This window comes from Fragaria vesca, linkage group LG3 (genome assembly GCF_000184155.1).
Source record: "Fragaria vesca subsp. vesca linkage group LG3, FraVesHawaii_1.0, whole genome shotgun sequence".
Lineage (NCBI taxonomy): Eukaryota > Viridiplantae > Streptophyta > Magnoliopsida > Rosales > Rosaceae > Fragaria > Fragaria vesca.
In genome coordinates this window covers 22423372-22438484 of record NC_020493.1, presented here as the reverse complement: position 1 = coordinate 22438484, position 15113 = coordinate 22423372, and the positions used below count along the sequence as shown (strand labels likewise).

The 15113-nt window shown below is 38.3% G+C and overlaps 1 protein-coding gene across 1 annotated transcript; it reads right to left on the bottom strand.

Annotated features, from left to right (window-relative positions):
* Positions 1 to 3405: 3405 nt before the first annotated feature.
* Positions 3406 to 10145, bottom strand: LOC101314170. The gene is made up of 4 exons (XM_004296066.1): positions 9668 to 10145; positions 8738 to 9081; positions 6888 to 8085; positions 3406 to 6375 (listed from the first exon to the last, which is right to left on the bottom strand). Exons 2-4 carry the CDS (start codon positions 8869 to 8871, stop codon positions 3406 to 3408), a joined length of 4302 nt encoding a protein of 1433 aa, XP_004296114.1. The 5' UTR covers positions 8872 to 9081; positions 9668 to 10145.
* Between the last annotated feature and the right edge of the window lie 4968 nt (positions 10146 to 15113).

Below are 15113 nucleotides of genomic sequence, written 5' to 3'. Positions count from 1 at the left end.
TAATTTTCTAACACAACTATATATGTGTAGCGATGAGATTATAATTACGTGTTTTTTTTTTAATAAAAATTGCTGGCGCGGCTGCCCTCCCCTCAAGCCTTGATAAATGAAACTGTCGAATACAAGAGGAACTTTTCACCTAAACCCCTGATTAAAAAAACCTGAAATATTATCAGGACCAATAAACATGTGCTCAACTAGGCACCAATTAGTAAAGAGTGTTCTAATGGTCACTTTATTTGCTTTGATATAACTGTGACATACCGGAAAGATAACTCGACTACGTACTACGAAGCATAAAAGCCAAATGCACAGCTTTCCCACTATGTTGTCGACGGAAACAAGTCCGACGACACTTAGCTTCTCCCTACCGCTAGGAGGCAACGACCATTTGACAAAGTAAAGAATTCGCCGCTTGCCTAGAGTAAACAAAACACTTTGAGTGCACGCACAAGCATATAACCCAACTACCCCTACACATTGGATGTGGGGAATTATTGCTAGTGAGAAACGCAACATAGCTAAATAACCAAAAAACAAAACAAACATAAACAACTTGGGCAGGGCCCAAAAAATGAGCTCCTACCCTACCTTCAGCCCACATAGTAGAGAAGTGCAATCCACCAAGCCAGGCCCAACCTAAAAATTGTAGATCTCTCATCATTGTTCCCTCTGTATCGTGTTATCGGTGACGTGATGTGATCGGAGGTCCAAAGCCACCAAGCAGTTGCTCCGCCGCTGACCTAATTAATATGGTTACTCCACTGTCTACCTTCCACATCCCGCCCCTTCCAAATCCAGGATGAACCCAAATCAGATCTTTGCAAACTCCACCATTCCCATGGAACCAGTAACCAATCCGTCGGCACGACACCAACCAACCTTGCCTTCTACACCACCAACCAGTGCCACCAATCGCACTCCTATCCCACAAATCTGATCTGCAAGCCTTCGACCAAAATCTGTCAGAGTCCCAGATCTCCCCTACCACCAGCCACCAAACTCTTTGATCAAGAGCAAAGCAGCCCCGATCAACAAGAAATTGATCTCGTCCGACGGCGACGTCCATGGATGCGCCGTCGGACAGAGAGACAACGACTAAGTTTTTGGAACCTTATAATTACGCTTTTTTTTTTTTGGAGAATAAGTTATTCTTTTAAATAGTAGACTTGCATATTAAGCAAGTCACAGTTATGTTTTTTAATGAATAAGACTACAACAAACTAACTTTTGGGGCATGTAATGTTTTTATATCTATTTTAAGACAATTGGACCCGTCTTTCAAAAGAAAACCCCCAATAATTCCCATAAACTTGTGGAGCTAGCTGAAGTCAAGTCTCCTCGAACCTCATCCATCTAGAATGATGGGAAATGCCACTAGCTTCCACCAAGACATGGACATAGTTTAGCCGAAACTCCAACCTCATATAGAACGTGGGAATATCTTTCAAAACGAAAACAAATTTGAAAAGGGTCCTCTTCAATCTCACGCACTCCACCATATATCGAGTACAGGAAGTGCTAAAAGCAACCCTTTAGTATATATGCAACCATTTTACAAACCATGCATGAAAACTACACTAAGCTTTACATCACAGAGATAGATACTTGATACTTCCCCCTTCGCTAGTTCATTGTATGTGTGCGAGTCTCAAAGCCAGAGATCTAGAGCAGCACTCATGAAATCAAATCTCTCTCTCGCAGGGTTCAAGTATATATGCTTTTGAGATGAGACTCATGAGAGAGGCGTAAGAGAATAAAGGGATAGTGATCGACAAGGAAAGAAAGACAAGGAAATGGCCCACGATAAAGTATTATATAAATGTTGCAGACAGTGCATAGAGCAAAATGGGAAGTTTGCCTTCTGCATTATTAGTTGAATTAGCTTTTATATTGCGAATCCAACGGCCATATTATATTTCATGTTGTCGTTGCGTCCCCTTCCTTTGGCCCTCTCTCTCTCTCTCTCTCTCTCTCTCTCTCTCTCTCTCTCTCTCACATTTCATTTGTACTCTTCCTCATTCTTCAGCAAATAATGCACACTTTTGCCAACGGCTATATTTCTGAGAAACGTCCATGCATACTTCTGTATATTTGTTCCACAATGGAAGAAGATTAAGTAAGAAATTAAAACCACGAGAAATATATCATTGTCGAACAAAGCTACGTACTTCTGAGTTCTGATTCAACTAATAATTCATCTATCTCAATCTGTCGAGTAGATGCATGCCAGAACACTATTGTGTCTTGACTCTTGAAGCAGCTAGCTAGTCAGCTAGTACGGGTATGAACGTACCCTACATCAGATATATGCAAGTAACTAACCAAAGTAAATATTACAGTACGTACATTTCACTGTTGTTTAGATCTGCAGAATCTAATGTACGTGAAGGTGGAGCCTCTCTCGATCTCATGCATCTCTCACTCTCAATCCAGAGACGTATACGTACAAACATAATAAGCAAACAAGATATGATCAAATTAAGAGGATGGAGGAGGATGAGAGCATCGATCTACGTTTCTGGGTTTCTTAATTTAAAGCTTGTGCCCTATTTCTTCCCGGTGTTTAATTAGTTGCAGTTGGAAGAACAATATTCACAGCTAGTTAAGATTGTTTCTTTCTCGGTTGGAATAACCGCTGATCGACACCATCTGCAACCATGCTAGCTCCATGCATGCATCAATTATGATCAGCCATGACATCACATAGTATTGGTTTATGAGTATTAATTTACAGGTCCAGTGTAATTCCATTAAATCTACAACAGATATACAGTAATACAGATAGCAAACAGGCAACCAAAAATAGAGCCAGCCAATAACCCTCTTAAGCATATCAAGTTATTTAATTTCCTTTTGTTACTAGATGTGTAATTTTAATTCAGTCAAAATAGATCCATGTTATAGTTGCAGCTCCCATGAATAAAAAAACAATACCAATATAATAGATACTCGATATTTATGTGCAAATTTCTTAAAATAAAAGAGACCAGAACAGAAAATAAACACTTCTTTCATAATTTTGATCGAAATGCTCGACTCTGTGTATTGATCAATTTTGAGGCTTTGAGCCAAGCTATTATGTCAACTATATATATTATTCCTTCATATTGCTTATACATTGTCTAAACTCTTCTGGGTTTAGCCAAAAGCATATGCATGCCTACGCAGAAGAAGCCTGAAAAAGCTGCATAACTTTCAACCAGCATCACCTGGTACAGTAAGACTATATACCCTCTCTCTATCCTTCCATCCGCCCGGCCGCCTTTTCTTGGCATTACCAGAAGTTTCCGGAAAACAGTAACTAGGAGCCTTTGTACGATCAGTACGAGTTTGGTTAAAGGAAAGCCTGGTTGCGCTCAAATCAGGAGAGAAAACATCCACTTTCAAACACAACTTTTTTTACTATGACATGCTCGGAGGATTATATAGTGTAGACCTCATATGAAGACCTCTCGAAGGTGTTGTCGCATGAAAAGGACCCCGCTGCAGCACGCCAGAACCATCTGTATTACAGTTCCACCTAACAGGACTTGCATTAGCTCGCCTAGATGGAATTGCATGAAAGCTTGTGTTGTACAAAACTGGTGACCCACAAAGTAGAGATGGTTGTTCCAGTGACTGATACAAAGGCGGATTTGGTCGTTTTGAGCTATAACTCGATGCTGCTGGAATCAAAATTTCAGAAGAAGCTGCCTGGCTTTCCCTCAACCGATCAGAGTAGTTTACAGCATTCAAACGATCAGCTTCACAATCATCAATGACAATTATTTCTTTATTGCCACTCGAAGCAGAATTTGCATTCTTGTGAAATGTAGATGCTCCAATGGGTTTGCTTGCAGGCTTGTGCAGCGGAATTGGAAAATGGTAATCACCTTTATACTCCTGAGGTTCCATAGATGCAAAAAAACGACCATCTGAATGCTGTTTTGGAAACAAGCTTGGAGGTCCTCTTGCAAGCCCTGGTGGCATCTTTGATTTTTCATAGCTTCTAAAACATTCTCCCATTTGGTTATATGGATCCTGGCCTACGATTACTGAGCCATAAGCCTGATTATGATGAAAGGAAGGGCAGGCCTGATTCTGGAGGCTTCCAGGAGAAACTCCTGATGAGAATGTCGGAAACTGTGAAGTTATATGGTTCATTAGAGTATTCGGTTTGACCTGGCCAGGTGGCACCGGTGATGCATCTTCATCTCTGTTAACAACCATCAAATTCTTTCCCATCAGCCTGAGTATGGAATTAGAAGCAGATGGACTAACAGATGAACCAGAATCACTGTGACTTGAAAACTTCCCTTTTCCATCAGGAGAACCCTTCAAAGGAACTGGAACATAAGGCGACTTCGTGACAAGGATGGACACCTGTTCAGGTCTTGAGGTTGGGAAACCATTCAGAAAGAACGTTTCTGTTGTGTTGGACCTTATCTCTGCATTGTTGGTTCTGGTGTTTGGACAACCCACTTGCTTTCCCATGGTTGCTGGTATCACTGAAGCCATTGCTCGTCGCCTTAACAGAGGTGATTCTTGATAATTTAAAGCAAGAACCTCAGAATTTCTCTCCTTTCTTTGACAACAGCAAGGCTGATCATCTTTACTTTTGTAGCCAAGAGGTCCCCTCTCAAGCGATATCTTATTGACTCTGAAGCTCTCTCTGTCGAAAGCAAGTCTTTCTGCTAGATTTTCAGTATTCTGTTGAAGTGCAGCAGCATTAGTTTCTACAGAGGCATCACTAGCTGCACCTGATGATACACCTGATAGAATCTTCTCTTGAACAGATTGAGAACCCTTGGATGATAATGGTTCAGAAAATTTCTGATCCTGGTATGTGCCTATAGAATGAGAGATGGCTGATGTTGTAGAGATGGGTGAATCTGAAGTATCCCCATCGACAAAATCAAGCTGATCTTGAGATGATTGAACTCGACTTGTGGTTAATGACGAGTTCCCTTGAAATTCATCTGAACCCATATCCCTAGGACTCGGCAAAAATGATCCAGGTGGTCCTGGTATAGGTATTGGATCAACCTCAGTAAAATAGCTTCCCTGCCCGACTTCAGAATCCATTTCCTCTGCACTATGCCCAACAGTGCCATCTTCAACTTCACCAACACAAAACATGTCTTGTTCATTATTAATTCTCGGATCAGTTGGACTTGTCAGTGCTTTGGTTTCAGATAAAGATCCCTTGTATTGAACACAACTAGATTTGGCTTTGGAATGATGACCCGGCACGTTAAGTTCAGGATCCACTGGATTACAAAATCTAGTAACAGTCTTCCCAACACCTATTAGGGAAGACGTTTCAGTAATAATGTCATCACCAGGGATTTGATCCTCTTTCTGAGCAAGTCCGAAGCCATCAACCTTGGTCACAAATTCATCACCAACTGTACCAGAAGTATCCATCTCTTTACTCTCATCATATCCAGAATGCTCGGGTGCTAATTGGGAACTCTCACAGGCCATGGGTTCCCTGTTCCTCGAGTAACATATAGAGCTTCTATTTCGTCTCATTGGTAACACAGTGCTTCTGCGAGGAGATGATTCATTAGTATTATCTCCTCTTCTTGACTGCTTTCCAGCACAATTGTACATGAAATCATACCCTCGATCATCCTCAGAATCCCAGTCCACATCTCTATCAACTTCTGACCTTTCGTGCACTTGAGACTTCTTAACAGCTGAAATTTTGTTTACAAAAGCAGCATCATTTTCAGTCACAGATAACTGACCACCAACAGATAATGCAAGTTTCTTTGATGAGGGAAACTTCATGGAATTTGATCTGGAGGCACTACGAACCTTAGATGGTTGTGCACTAGCATCAGGAGGACTACAATAACCTTCAGAGGGACTTGCAGCACTACCAACTGCAGTGTTCATAAACATAGGTTCATAGTCCCGATCATGAGCAAAATTGCTGTAGTTGCTGAACTGACGAGAATTACTCTTATGGGATCTCTCAATATTGTCACTCATACCAGCCTCAGAAATGGGACTTCCTGCTCTCTTTCTCTGAGGAGAGCAGTCACTCTTGTCACTGGCTTCGGAGTCGGAAAATTCATTCTCAGAGCTTGAATTTCTTTCAGGAGAAGAAATTAAATTTCCAGAAAAATTTCGAACACAATTCCCCTCCACAGGCAAACATGTTTGACTCCTCTCAACCAGAAGGTTACAAGATTTGTTCCATTTACTTTTCACAGCTTCATGGCCATCATCCTTGCGGTGCAATTTCTTTCCAACACCCGTGCGTTTGGAGCATGCCCACGGTCTTAAAGCCAAGGGATTATAGGGATTGATCTGCTTCTCCAATTGATGTCTTCCCTCTTTGCAGCTTTCTTTCACTCCATAGCTTTCTTCATCCTCACGAAACTGTTTACAACAACTTTTCATGTTAAGTTGATTTTTTTTGTTTTTGTTTTTTGAGAGAGGAATGACCCCCTAACACTCTTATGTATTAAAAAAGAAAAAAAGAAACATCAAGAGAGGGGGATTAGACCAAAACCTCTCATAACAAAATAACAATTTTTCATGTTAAGTTGATTAATTTGAAACCATCATAATTTAAATTCAAAGGATGCAAAATAAGAAATAAATGGGGTTGGTAAAAAACTGCCCAGATACTGGTTTTGTTCTAGCATTTAGTAAATATTTGGCTTCAGTGTTAACACAACAAAGACATTAAAGGAAAAGCAGTGTCACACTGCCACCCAAGCATATTGTGAGCATGTAATACAGTTGTCATTCCTTTATTCATTGTCTTCTTTTATGGTAGCAAATTAGTAGTCTTCGTTAACTTAAGACCATCGAGAGGAAAGAAAGCAGTGGTGTACATATAAATCTGTACAAGACGGGGAAAAGCACAATAAAAATGAGTAGTGTACCTCAGAAGAATGAGCCTTGGGAGAGAAAAGATTTCTGCTTTGAGGAGGAAGTTTAAGGTACTTGTGGTGCTTTTTCTTTTTGGCAGAAAGGAATTTGCTTCCTTTACCCCCTTTCAAAGGTTTAATTGGTTGAAGATGCTCTACAACTTTAGAAGCTGGTGGAGATGGTTTATCATCGAACTTGGACAAAATTCTAACTTTGGTGCCACTGGCATCGACATAAACTGCACCAACATCAATGTCCTCCGGCTCAGGATAAACTGAGGACACTCGTTGCCTTTTCACTTCAGCAGGCATCTGATCAGACTTCTCCTTATCCTGATTAGTAGGAAAACCTGAAATAGTAGTGGCCCAGCTTGAACCATTTCTTCTATCAAGATCTTCCAGCGTGCAATGTTGAGCAGTAACATATATATCCACCATCATTTTTGTCTTCCTTGGCTTAATTCTATGCCGTGTTGTTACCTTAGACTCCTCCGCAGTCCACTTTGGGGTTGACTCCCCAGAAAGACATTGATCGATATGAGCATTCAAGGTGGTGTTAGAAGATGATGAGAAGGTTTTACAAACAGGACAAACTTTTGAATTCATTGTTTCCGAAATGGTAGAACAATTAGAACCAATATCTTCCTTTGAGTATCTGTCCGAGTGGTTGTTGTGTTTCACTACCAATCTGCACTTCTTACCCGGGGGTGGTCGGGTTGTTCTTCCGGTCTTGTTGGCAACAGTAGGAGGACCTGCAGCTTTTACTTCAACTGAAGCAGCTTCCAAGGAAGTATCAGTTTCTATTGCTGAGCTTGATCGCCTGTCAATGGGAGCTGACTCTTCTATTTCAGATTGAGAAATGCTGGTAATTGTTGATGGGAAATCATTTTCTCCTTCAGACCTGCATGAAATTGGTGTAGTGTCTGTGCAAGCTTCTGCTAGCTTTGTCTCCTTCAGTTCTGCATTGTTGGACGAGTCTAATACCGCATGATCATGATCGACATGCCCAGAAGGTGCTGCAATATTAGGACTGCTTCGGTTTTCATCTTCAACCGTACATCTGATCTTAGGGGGTTGGTTCCTCACTGAGTCGAGACTCTGAAATGGTGGCAACACATCCTTCACGCCATGTCTCAAACAACGTTGCAAATTTTTCTGAGAAAAAGGCCAGTTGGTCTTGAGATCCTTGCTCCGGGCAGTAAAAACATAATCTCTGCAGATCAAACAATCATATCATATCATTACCAAAAACAGTCAAATTACAACAAGCTAAGCTTTAACGCCATATATGACCCATCTAAGCCACCTTTAACTCAGTCCAAACAAACCTAACAGGTTACTATTGCACCCCCTTTATTGTATGCTGAACAAAAGAATAGGAAAACAACACACAACAGTAGACACCTCCAAGATATCCAGATATGGTAAATAAAACTGAACATGGAGAAGGTGACATGAAATCACAAGCAACTTGGGTGGACTAAAAGCAAGTTGGATTGCAGTAAATCCAGTTGGGTGGATTAGTAGCACGAATTAGGGAACAAAACACATCAAGAAACCGTGTGGGATGTTTGGATTAATGAGCCGTGAAGGAGTTCATAATTAACCAAAGCAAGCAAAAACCCCCTAACACTGAAAATAGAGACAAGATGGGGTGTGTGTCATGACTTATTAGGCCCCATGTTGGACTAAGCCACAAGCAACAAGTATGCATCTATCTCTCTGGATCTGACTCAACACGCTCTAAGAAGATGATAGGCTAACTTGGAGATCACAAAGAGAAAGAGAAGTAGTTAGACACATGGAAGAAAGGAACCGACGATCATCAACTATTCACAGTTTTAGAGTAAAGAGATTCATTTTACCTTATCGAGAATTTGGGAAGTGGGGTGTTGCTGTTATCATCATCAAGAAGGGTTTGCTTTGATAGATCTACCTCTTTGATCAGCTGTGGAGGAGGACATGAGGGATCTGGTGGAAGTTTTTCAGCGGATAACATCTGAAGAAAAGCTTCTCGGATCTTCTTGTGCTGTTTCTCCAACAGTCACAAGCTCGACGACTAGTATCTTTACTAGATTTCAGCATATATGATAATAGACCAGAATCCAACTAGCCTCGCTCTCTCTTACTCTTCACATGAACTAATAGCATAGAAAGCAGCAAGAAGCTTCAAATAACCCAACAACAATCTTCATCCATTTCTACCAGCCTGCAGGAGACAAATGAAAAGAGAACATACATGAGATCATGTGCTTTTGGTAGAAACACAGATGAACACAGCAGACTAAGAGATTGGAGACTCGTCTAGATTCTAGAACGTTATTTTATGTGATGGGCATGAGTGAAACCAAAGCATCTGAAGTTCTGAACACACAACAGTAAGAACTAAGAACCCAATTGAGCAAGTAAAGGACAAAGCAAGCAAACACAGATATGATCTGGTTGAATCCTAAAGTTGATGGAGTGGTGTTATTTTATGCGGGTGAACCCAGAAGATAGTGCTCGAAATCAAGGGCTTTAGAGTTTAGACTCAACAATCGGACTGGCTAACAGCATAGGTATACCGAATCGATCGAATCTATCAAGAGAAGAATCACAAGGGGAAGAGGCTGAAGTTGAAGTAGTTTACAAGAGCAAGCGATGAACCCCAACACAAATCAAATACTCCGATCCTTTTTCGACACAAACTCGATTGAAGCGAACCGACACCAGCAAACTAAAGCACAGATTTTGCAAGGTTGAGACTTGAGAGCTAGCTAGAGACCAAAGAGCAAGTCATGAAGAGTTGGACTGACCTCAAAGATATGATCTATTGATTCTATTCCACAAAACGAAGCACACAGTGTGAACCCCATGACTGGATAAGAAGCCAAACAGTGGTCAAATAATTGAAGACGCCCAGAAAAACTCAAAACACATGAAAAACGAGATCATGAAATCACAAACAAGCCAGCTTTATCCCCCTTCCAAGCCACAAAAACACATGAAAAGACACAGTCTTGGAGAAAGAGAACACAAACCCAAGATCAAAGAAACCCCAGAGCAGATGATTCTACCGAGTTTTGAAGTTGGAAATGAGAAAGAAAGCAAAGATATGAGGAGGGTCTTTGAGAAGCAACGAGAGAAAGAGAGAGGAGTAGTGAGAAGAAACAGAACCACCCACTCACACATCAAAAGGGCATCAGGTTCTCTTTCACTCCAAAAAGCAGGTTTGTACCATTAACACACACCACGATTCACCTCCCATCTGTGAATATGCGTTAAGAAGAGAGATAGAGAGCTTTGAGAGAGAGATAGAGATGGAGGATAGAGAGATAGAGAGAGAAAGAGAAAGTAAGAGAGAGGAAGAGTGTGTGTTTTTCTTTTCTCTCCTTTACAAAAAAACAATTAACTACAAATACAAAGCTGTCCTATCCTATACCTACCCTACACCCTCCCCTCTCTCTCTCTCTCTCTAAAATTGGGGTTGTATCATTTCTTCCATTAATTAAATCCTTGATTTTTTTGGCTATGGGGGGCATTTGCCCTCCTAGGTCAGTTGTCTTCAATCTGAGACGCCCATCATGTCTCACTAGGCGACAGACTCTCCCTGTTGACAATTATCACCACCATCGAATATCACATTTTTTACCCCTTCTCTACTTTGTTGGGTTTTTAATAATAGGGAGGGTTATTGTCAAACAGTGCTTTCTAGAAAGAAAATATAACACTTTCAAAATAAAAATTCGTTTTTATGAATTGATAAAATTTACATAAGTTATAAAGGGTGTGTGTGTGTTTGGAGTGAAAAATAATTGACTCCAGATAAATAAAGAATCGGTAATAATTATATATCAAAGTTTTGAACAGCTTATTTATAATAACAGACGAGTTCATCTACTACTTACATTAAACTCGAGAAAACAAGATTAAAACATCATACAATGTTTGGAAGAAAAACATCATTAAACAATGAACATAAGATATACATGTTAAGCTTTTCTGCGAGACCTAGAGTAAGATGGCCTAGATAAAAAGAAAGAAAATAACGAAGTCAAGTTGAGCACACGATTTGAGATATTCAAACTATTGATTATAATCAATTACAACAAATAGAGGTAATAAACAAAATAATTGAATATACATGCTCGAACAATAAGTTCCGATTATGTCAATATTCAAACTATTGACAAACAGCAACTTGAAGACAACCGCACCAGTAGTTTATTAAAAAAATAGGGATGCAAAATAACAACAAATCGATCAAGTTCAAAACACTAATGAGAGGAAGCATGATGAAAGTAGTAAATCATGTCAAGCTTTCTTCACCACAAGGCAAAATCCAAAGTGAACCATGTTTGATTGTTGTTCTTGTAATTATTAGAAACGTACACAAATAAAAGGCAAAATCTACCTTCGGATTACAGTTTTGTACACTAGCCTGCAGAATTCACTTCAGTGATGTTGGAGCAGTCGCACTTTTGATGCTTATTATTTTCCAGATTGCTTACGTATTAATATGGACCTGAAAGGCTTCTCTAATTCTTCTTAAAACAGTACAGAACTTAGTCTTCTGCATGTATTATTAGCTTTAGGTCCCCCTCCTCCCCTTTTACCCATTATCGTATCTTTTACGTTCACCCATTTTTTCCAACATCATCATTCATATCGTTGTTGTTGTTTTAGTTTAATTTTCACAAGTATTGTCCTTATTTGGTTAGCTATATCCTCTCCCAATGACCAGAATTTTGAATTTTTGATTGGATTGGAATCTTCATAATTTTTCTTCCCTTTAATGAAAAATTCTTGAATTCAAAAATGACTCATATGCAAGTTTTTGAATGTTTGTTGATCTCATCGCATTTGTTGTTACCTGGATAAAAGTTGTTATCTGGATAAGTAATTGGATAAGTGTTATTGTTTAACAATTGAGATTGATTTCTCTATTATGTTTGTTGTTGGAAGCCTTTGGTGACCAATATGCAAGTTTTTGTAAGAGTCGTTCGTTGATCTCGTTGTATTTGTTACCAATTGGATAAGTTTTATTTTCTAAAATTTGAGTTTGATTTTTTTTCCTCTATTATGTTTCTTGTTTGAAGCCTTTAGGAACTGTTTTGAATGTAACCTCGTTGTCTTACAAGTATTTATGTTTTCTAATTCGTTTTCTTTTCTTTTTTTAGTAAATATGAAGTATATACGTGAGATTGCATTCATCCGATGGTCCAAGAACTAGAAATAACAAAATCTAATTTTGGACCAAGCAATAACCACGTATATGTTTTCTGGAAACATTCATGCATCCACTCGAAGGCGCAAAACAACAAGAACAAGAACATAGACATTTTCTCCCAAGTGATGTGTCCCCAGATCACACAGTGTTTCGATTCTGGGAATCAAACAATGTTAAGATTACTTAATTAGACTATAACTTAAAGAATCAACTATTGAATATCTCATATCACTACTGGTTTTCTTTATTTTCACCAAAATATACGTATCTCTTCTCAAACTCTCATAATCTATCCTCTTCTCGATGCAAATCTAAAGCATCGCATTTCCGATGCTGCTCGAACATTTTGCTCAGACCCTAATTATATATTAATTCTTTGAGAAATATCAGATTATTTAAGTTAGCTCGATATATAGCTTAATTATTATCAATTGAGTTGCATATATTCCAAGTCTATATGAGGAAGCAGACCATAACGTGTTCCATGGTCCAAGTCTATATAAACAGGAGGATTTGTTTATACTTATGTGGATCTTTATGTGTTACTTAGTTTTTAATTTAGTCATCGATGTGCTAATTAAAGTGCTAAACAAATAAAATGGGGTTTGTTTAGAGACAAAGAGGGAACATTGACAGACCCATTAGGCATTATTGTAAGCTTTGTTCAAGAATGATCGACTTCTAAAGTCATTAAGAAAGAGAGGTACATTAGTATCATAATCATATTATAGAGTTAATGATCTCCGGCCGTTCTTGCTTAAACTGGATTGAGAAACGTTTTCTTGATGTGTTCGTTTCTTCATTTATCTAAATCAATCCAATATAATGTTAAACTAGAAAGTGTGCTTGTGTTTAAGATATATATGAAGAGAAACAAGTGTGATGAAAAAGATTCTATTAAGAAAAGAAGACAATTACATAAAACTAGCCAAATTTTGCATGCTTTTTACAATATTAAAGGTACACATATTAATAAGGTGCCTAACAAAAAAAACCATACCGACATGAAATATTGATGTTTATATACAAGTTGAGTTTGAGTTTCACATAAATCATAACCTTGAACTTAAAATTCTTCTACGCACCAAAATACAAATGAACCGAGTAAATAATATGTAATATTTGATACAGCTAGCCGTCCACGTACGCATATACACTAATTAATGTCTTTAACTTAATTGAAACCGAAAAGAAATAGTTCAAGTGTTTACAACCTAGGAAGCACGGAATCACCGAGAGACGCGTTTCTAGCGGAAATGTTGTGGAAGTAGCCGAAATCGCGTTTTCGGATTTGGAAGCGTGACGGTGGAAATTATGTAGGAAGCGCGACCTCCATCTCATCGTCGTTCGTCTTCAATCTGGTCGTTGCCGCCGTCGCTTTTGTCTACGGATCTACTCTCAGGGTAATAGACTCAGAGGTATCGTCTGGGTCTGCCAATGGGGTGGTGTAGAGGGGTTTGGATTTTCCCGATTTGTTACACAGGATGGAAGATGATCGCCATATGAGGGAGAAGAGAGAGCGAGTAAAGAGAGAAGAAAGATGCAGAAGAGAGAGAAAAGAGCTGTGAAGCCAATACATGCACCTCCAAACTGTAGGATTGATAGTGCGGTGGCGCAAACCGTAGGATACGAGTTCTTCTTATGAGAAGAAATCCAGCACATGCACCTCCATACAAAGAAGTAGTGCTTCCCTTCCTCAAATACCGAAAAACTACTCCATCCAAGTGATCCAACAACAACATTTTATTTCTTATATTATATATATATATATATATATTAAATTTATTTTATTCCGCGTTTCCAAAACGCTTCTGCTTCTAAGTATTTTTGAAAAAAAACTCTTCACTTCTACGTTTCTGCTTCTGATTCCATGCAGCCTAGTTTACAATATAGGAGGTGAGGACCCGAAATTGAATAATATGTTATCTTATTATAGACGCTTAATTTGATAGGCTAGAAAATGAAAAAGCATAGGAAGGAATTGAATGACTCCAGTCTTCGTTATATTTTGCAGCTCTGATCGTTGTGATTTACATATTGGTGATGTAAATGCACTTTGATACGTAAAATCCGCATCAAAACATGATTAGGATTAAAATTCTGAGACAAGCTAGCATACCCACCAATACCTAATATATATTTTTTCTTTTTATTTATTCATTTAGATTCTGACAAGTGGCATTTTATTTTTTTTATTTTACAAACTTAACATCACAATTACACAAATATAAGTAAATTCGTTCAGAACACGTAAATTTGGCTCAGACTTCATAATTACAACATATAGATATTTATTACAAAAGTTTCAACCAAATGTCCTTATTATATATCTTTATAAAAGCGTTGTGAAAAATGTAATTATTTTATTAATACAAAAACAACACCCAATTACAAAAACGAGAATCATATTACATGAACGAGGACAAATTAATGGTCTATTTAGTCCAAATCTGAAAATTTACAATTTCGACAATATATTCGTCTTCAATTTTGTAAAACGGGTCATAAATTTGTAAATCTGGTTCATACTTAGTAATTACAACATATATATGAACATTTATTACAAACGCTTCAATCAAATGTCTTTATGTTTGTAAAAACGTTGTGAAAAATGTTATTATTTTCTCAATACAAAATACACCACTCAATTACAAAACCGATAACCATATTACATGAACGAGGACAAATGGTCTATTCGGTCTAAATCTAAAAATTTACCATCTCAACAACACATTCATCCTCAATTTGTAAAAATGGTCATAAATCTGTAATTTTGGTCCAGACCTTGTAATTACAACATATAAACATTTTATTACAAAATTTTTAACCAAATGTCCTTATGTTTATGTTTGTAAAAACGTTGTGAAAGATGTAATTATTTTCTCAATACAAAAAACTCAACTTAATTACAAATCGAGAGCCATATTACGTGAACAAGGATATTTGGTCTAAATCTAAAAATTTACAATTCGACAACACATTCGTCCTCAATTTTGTAAAATGAGTCATAAATATGTAAATTTGGTTCACAC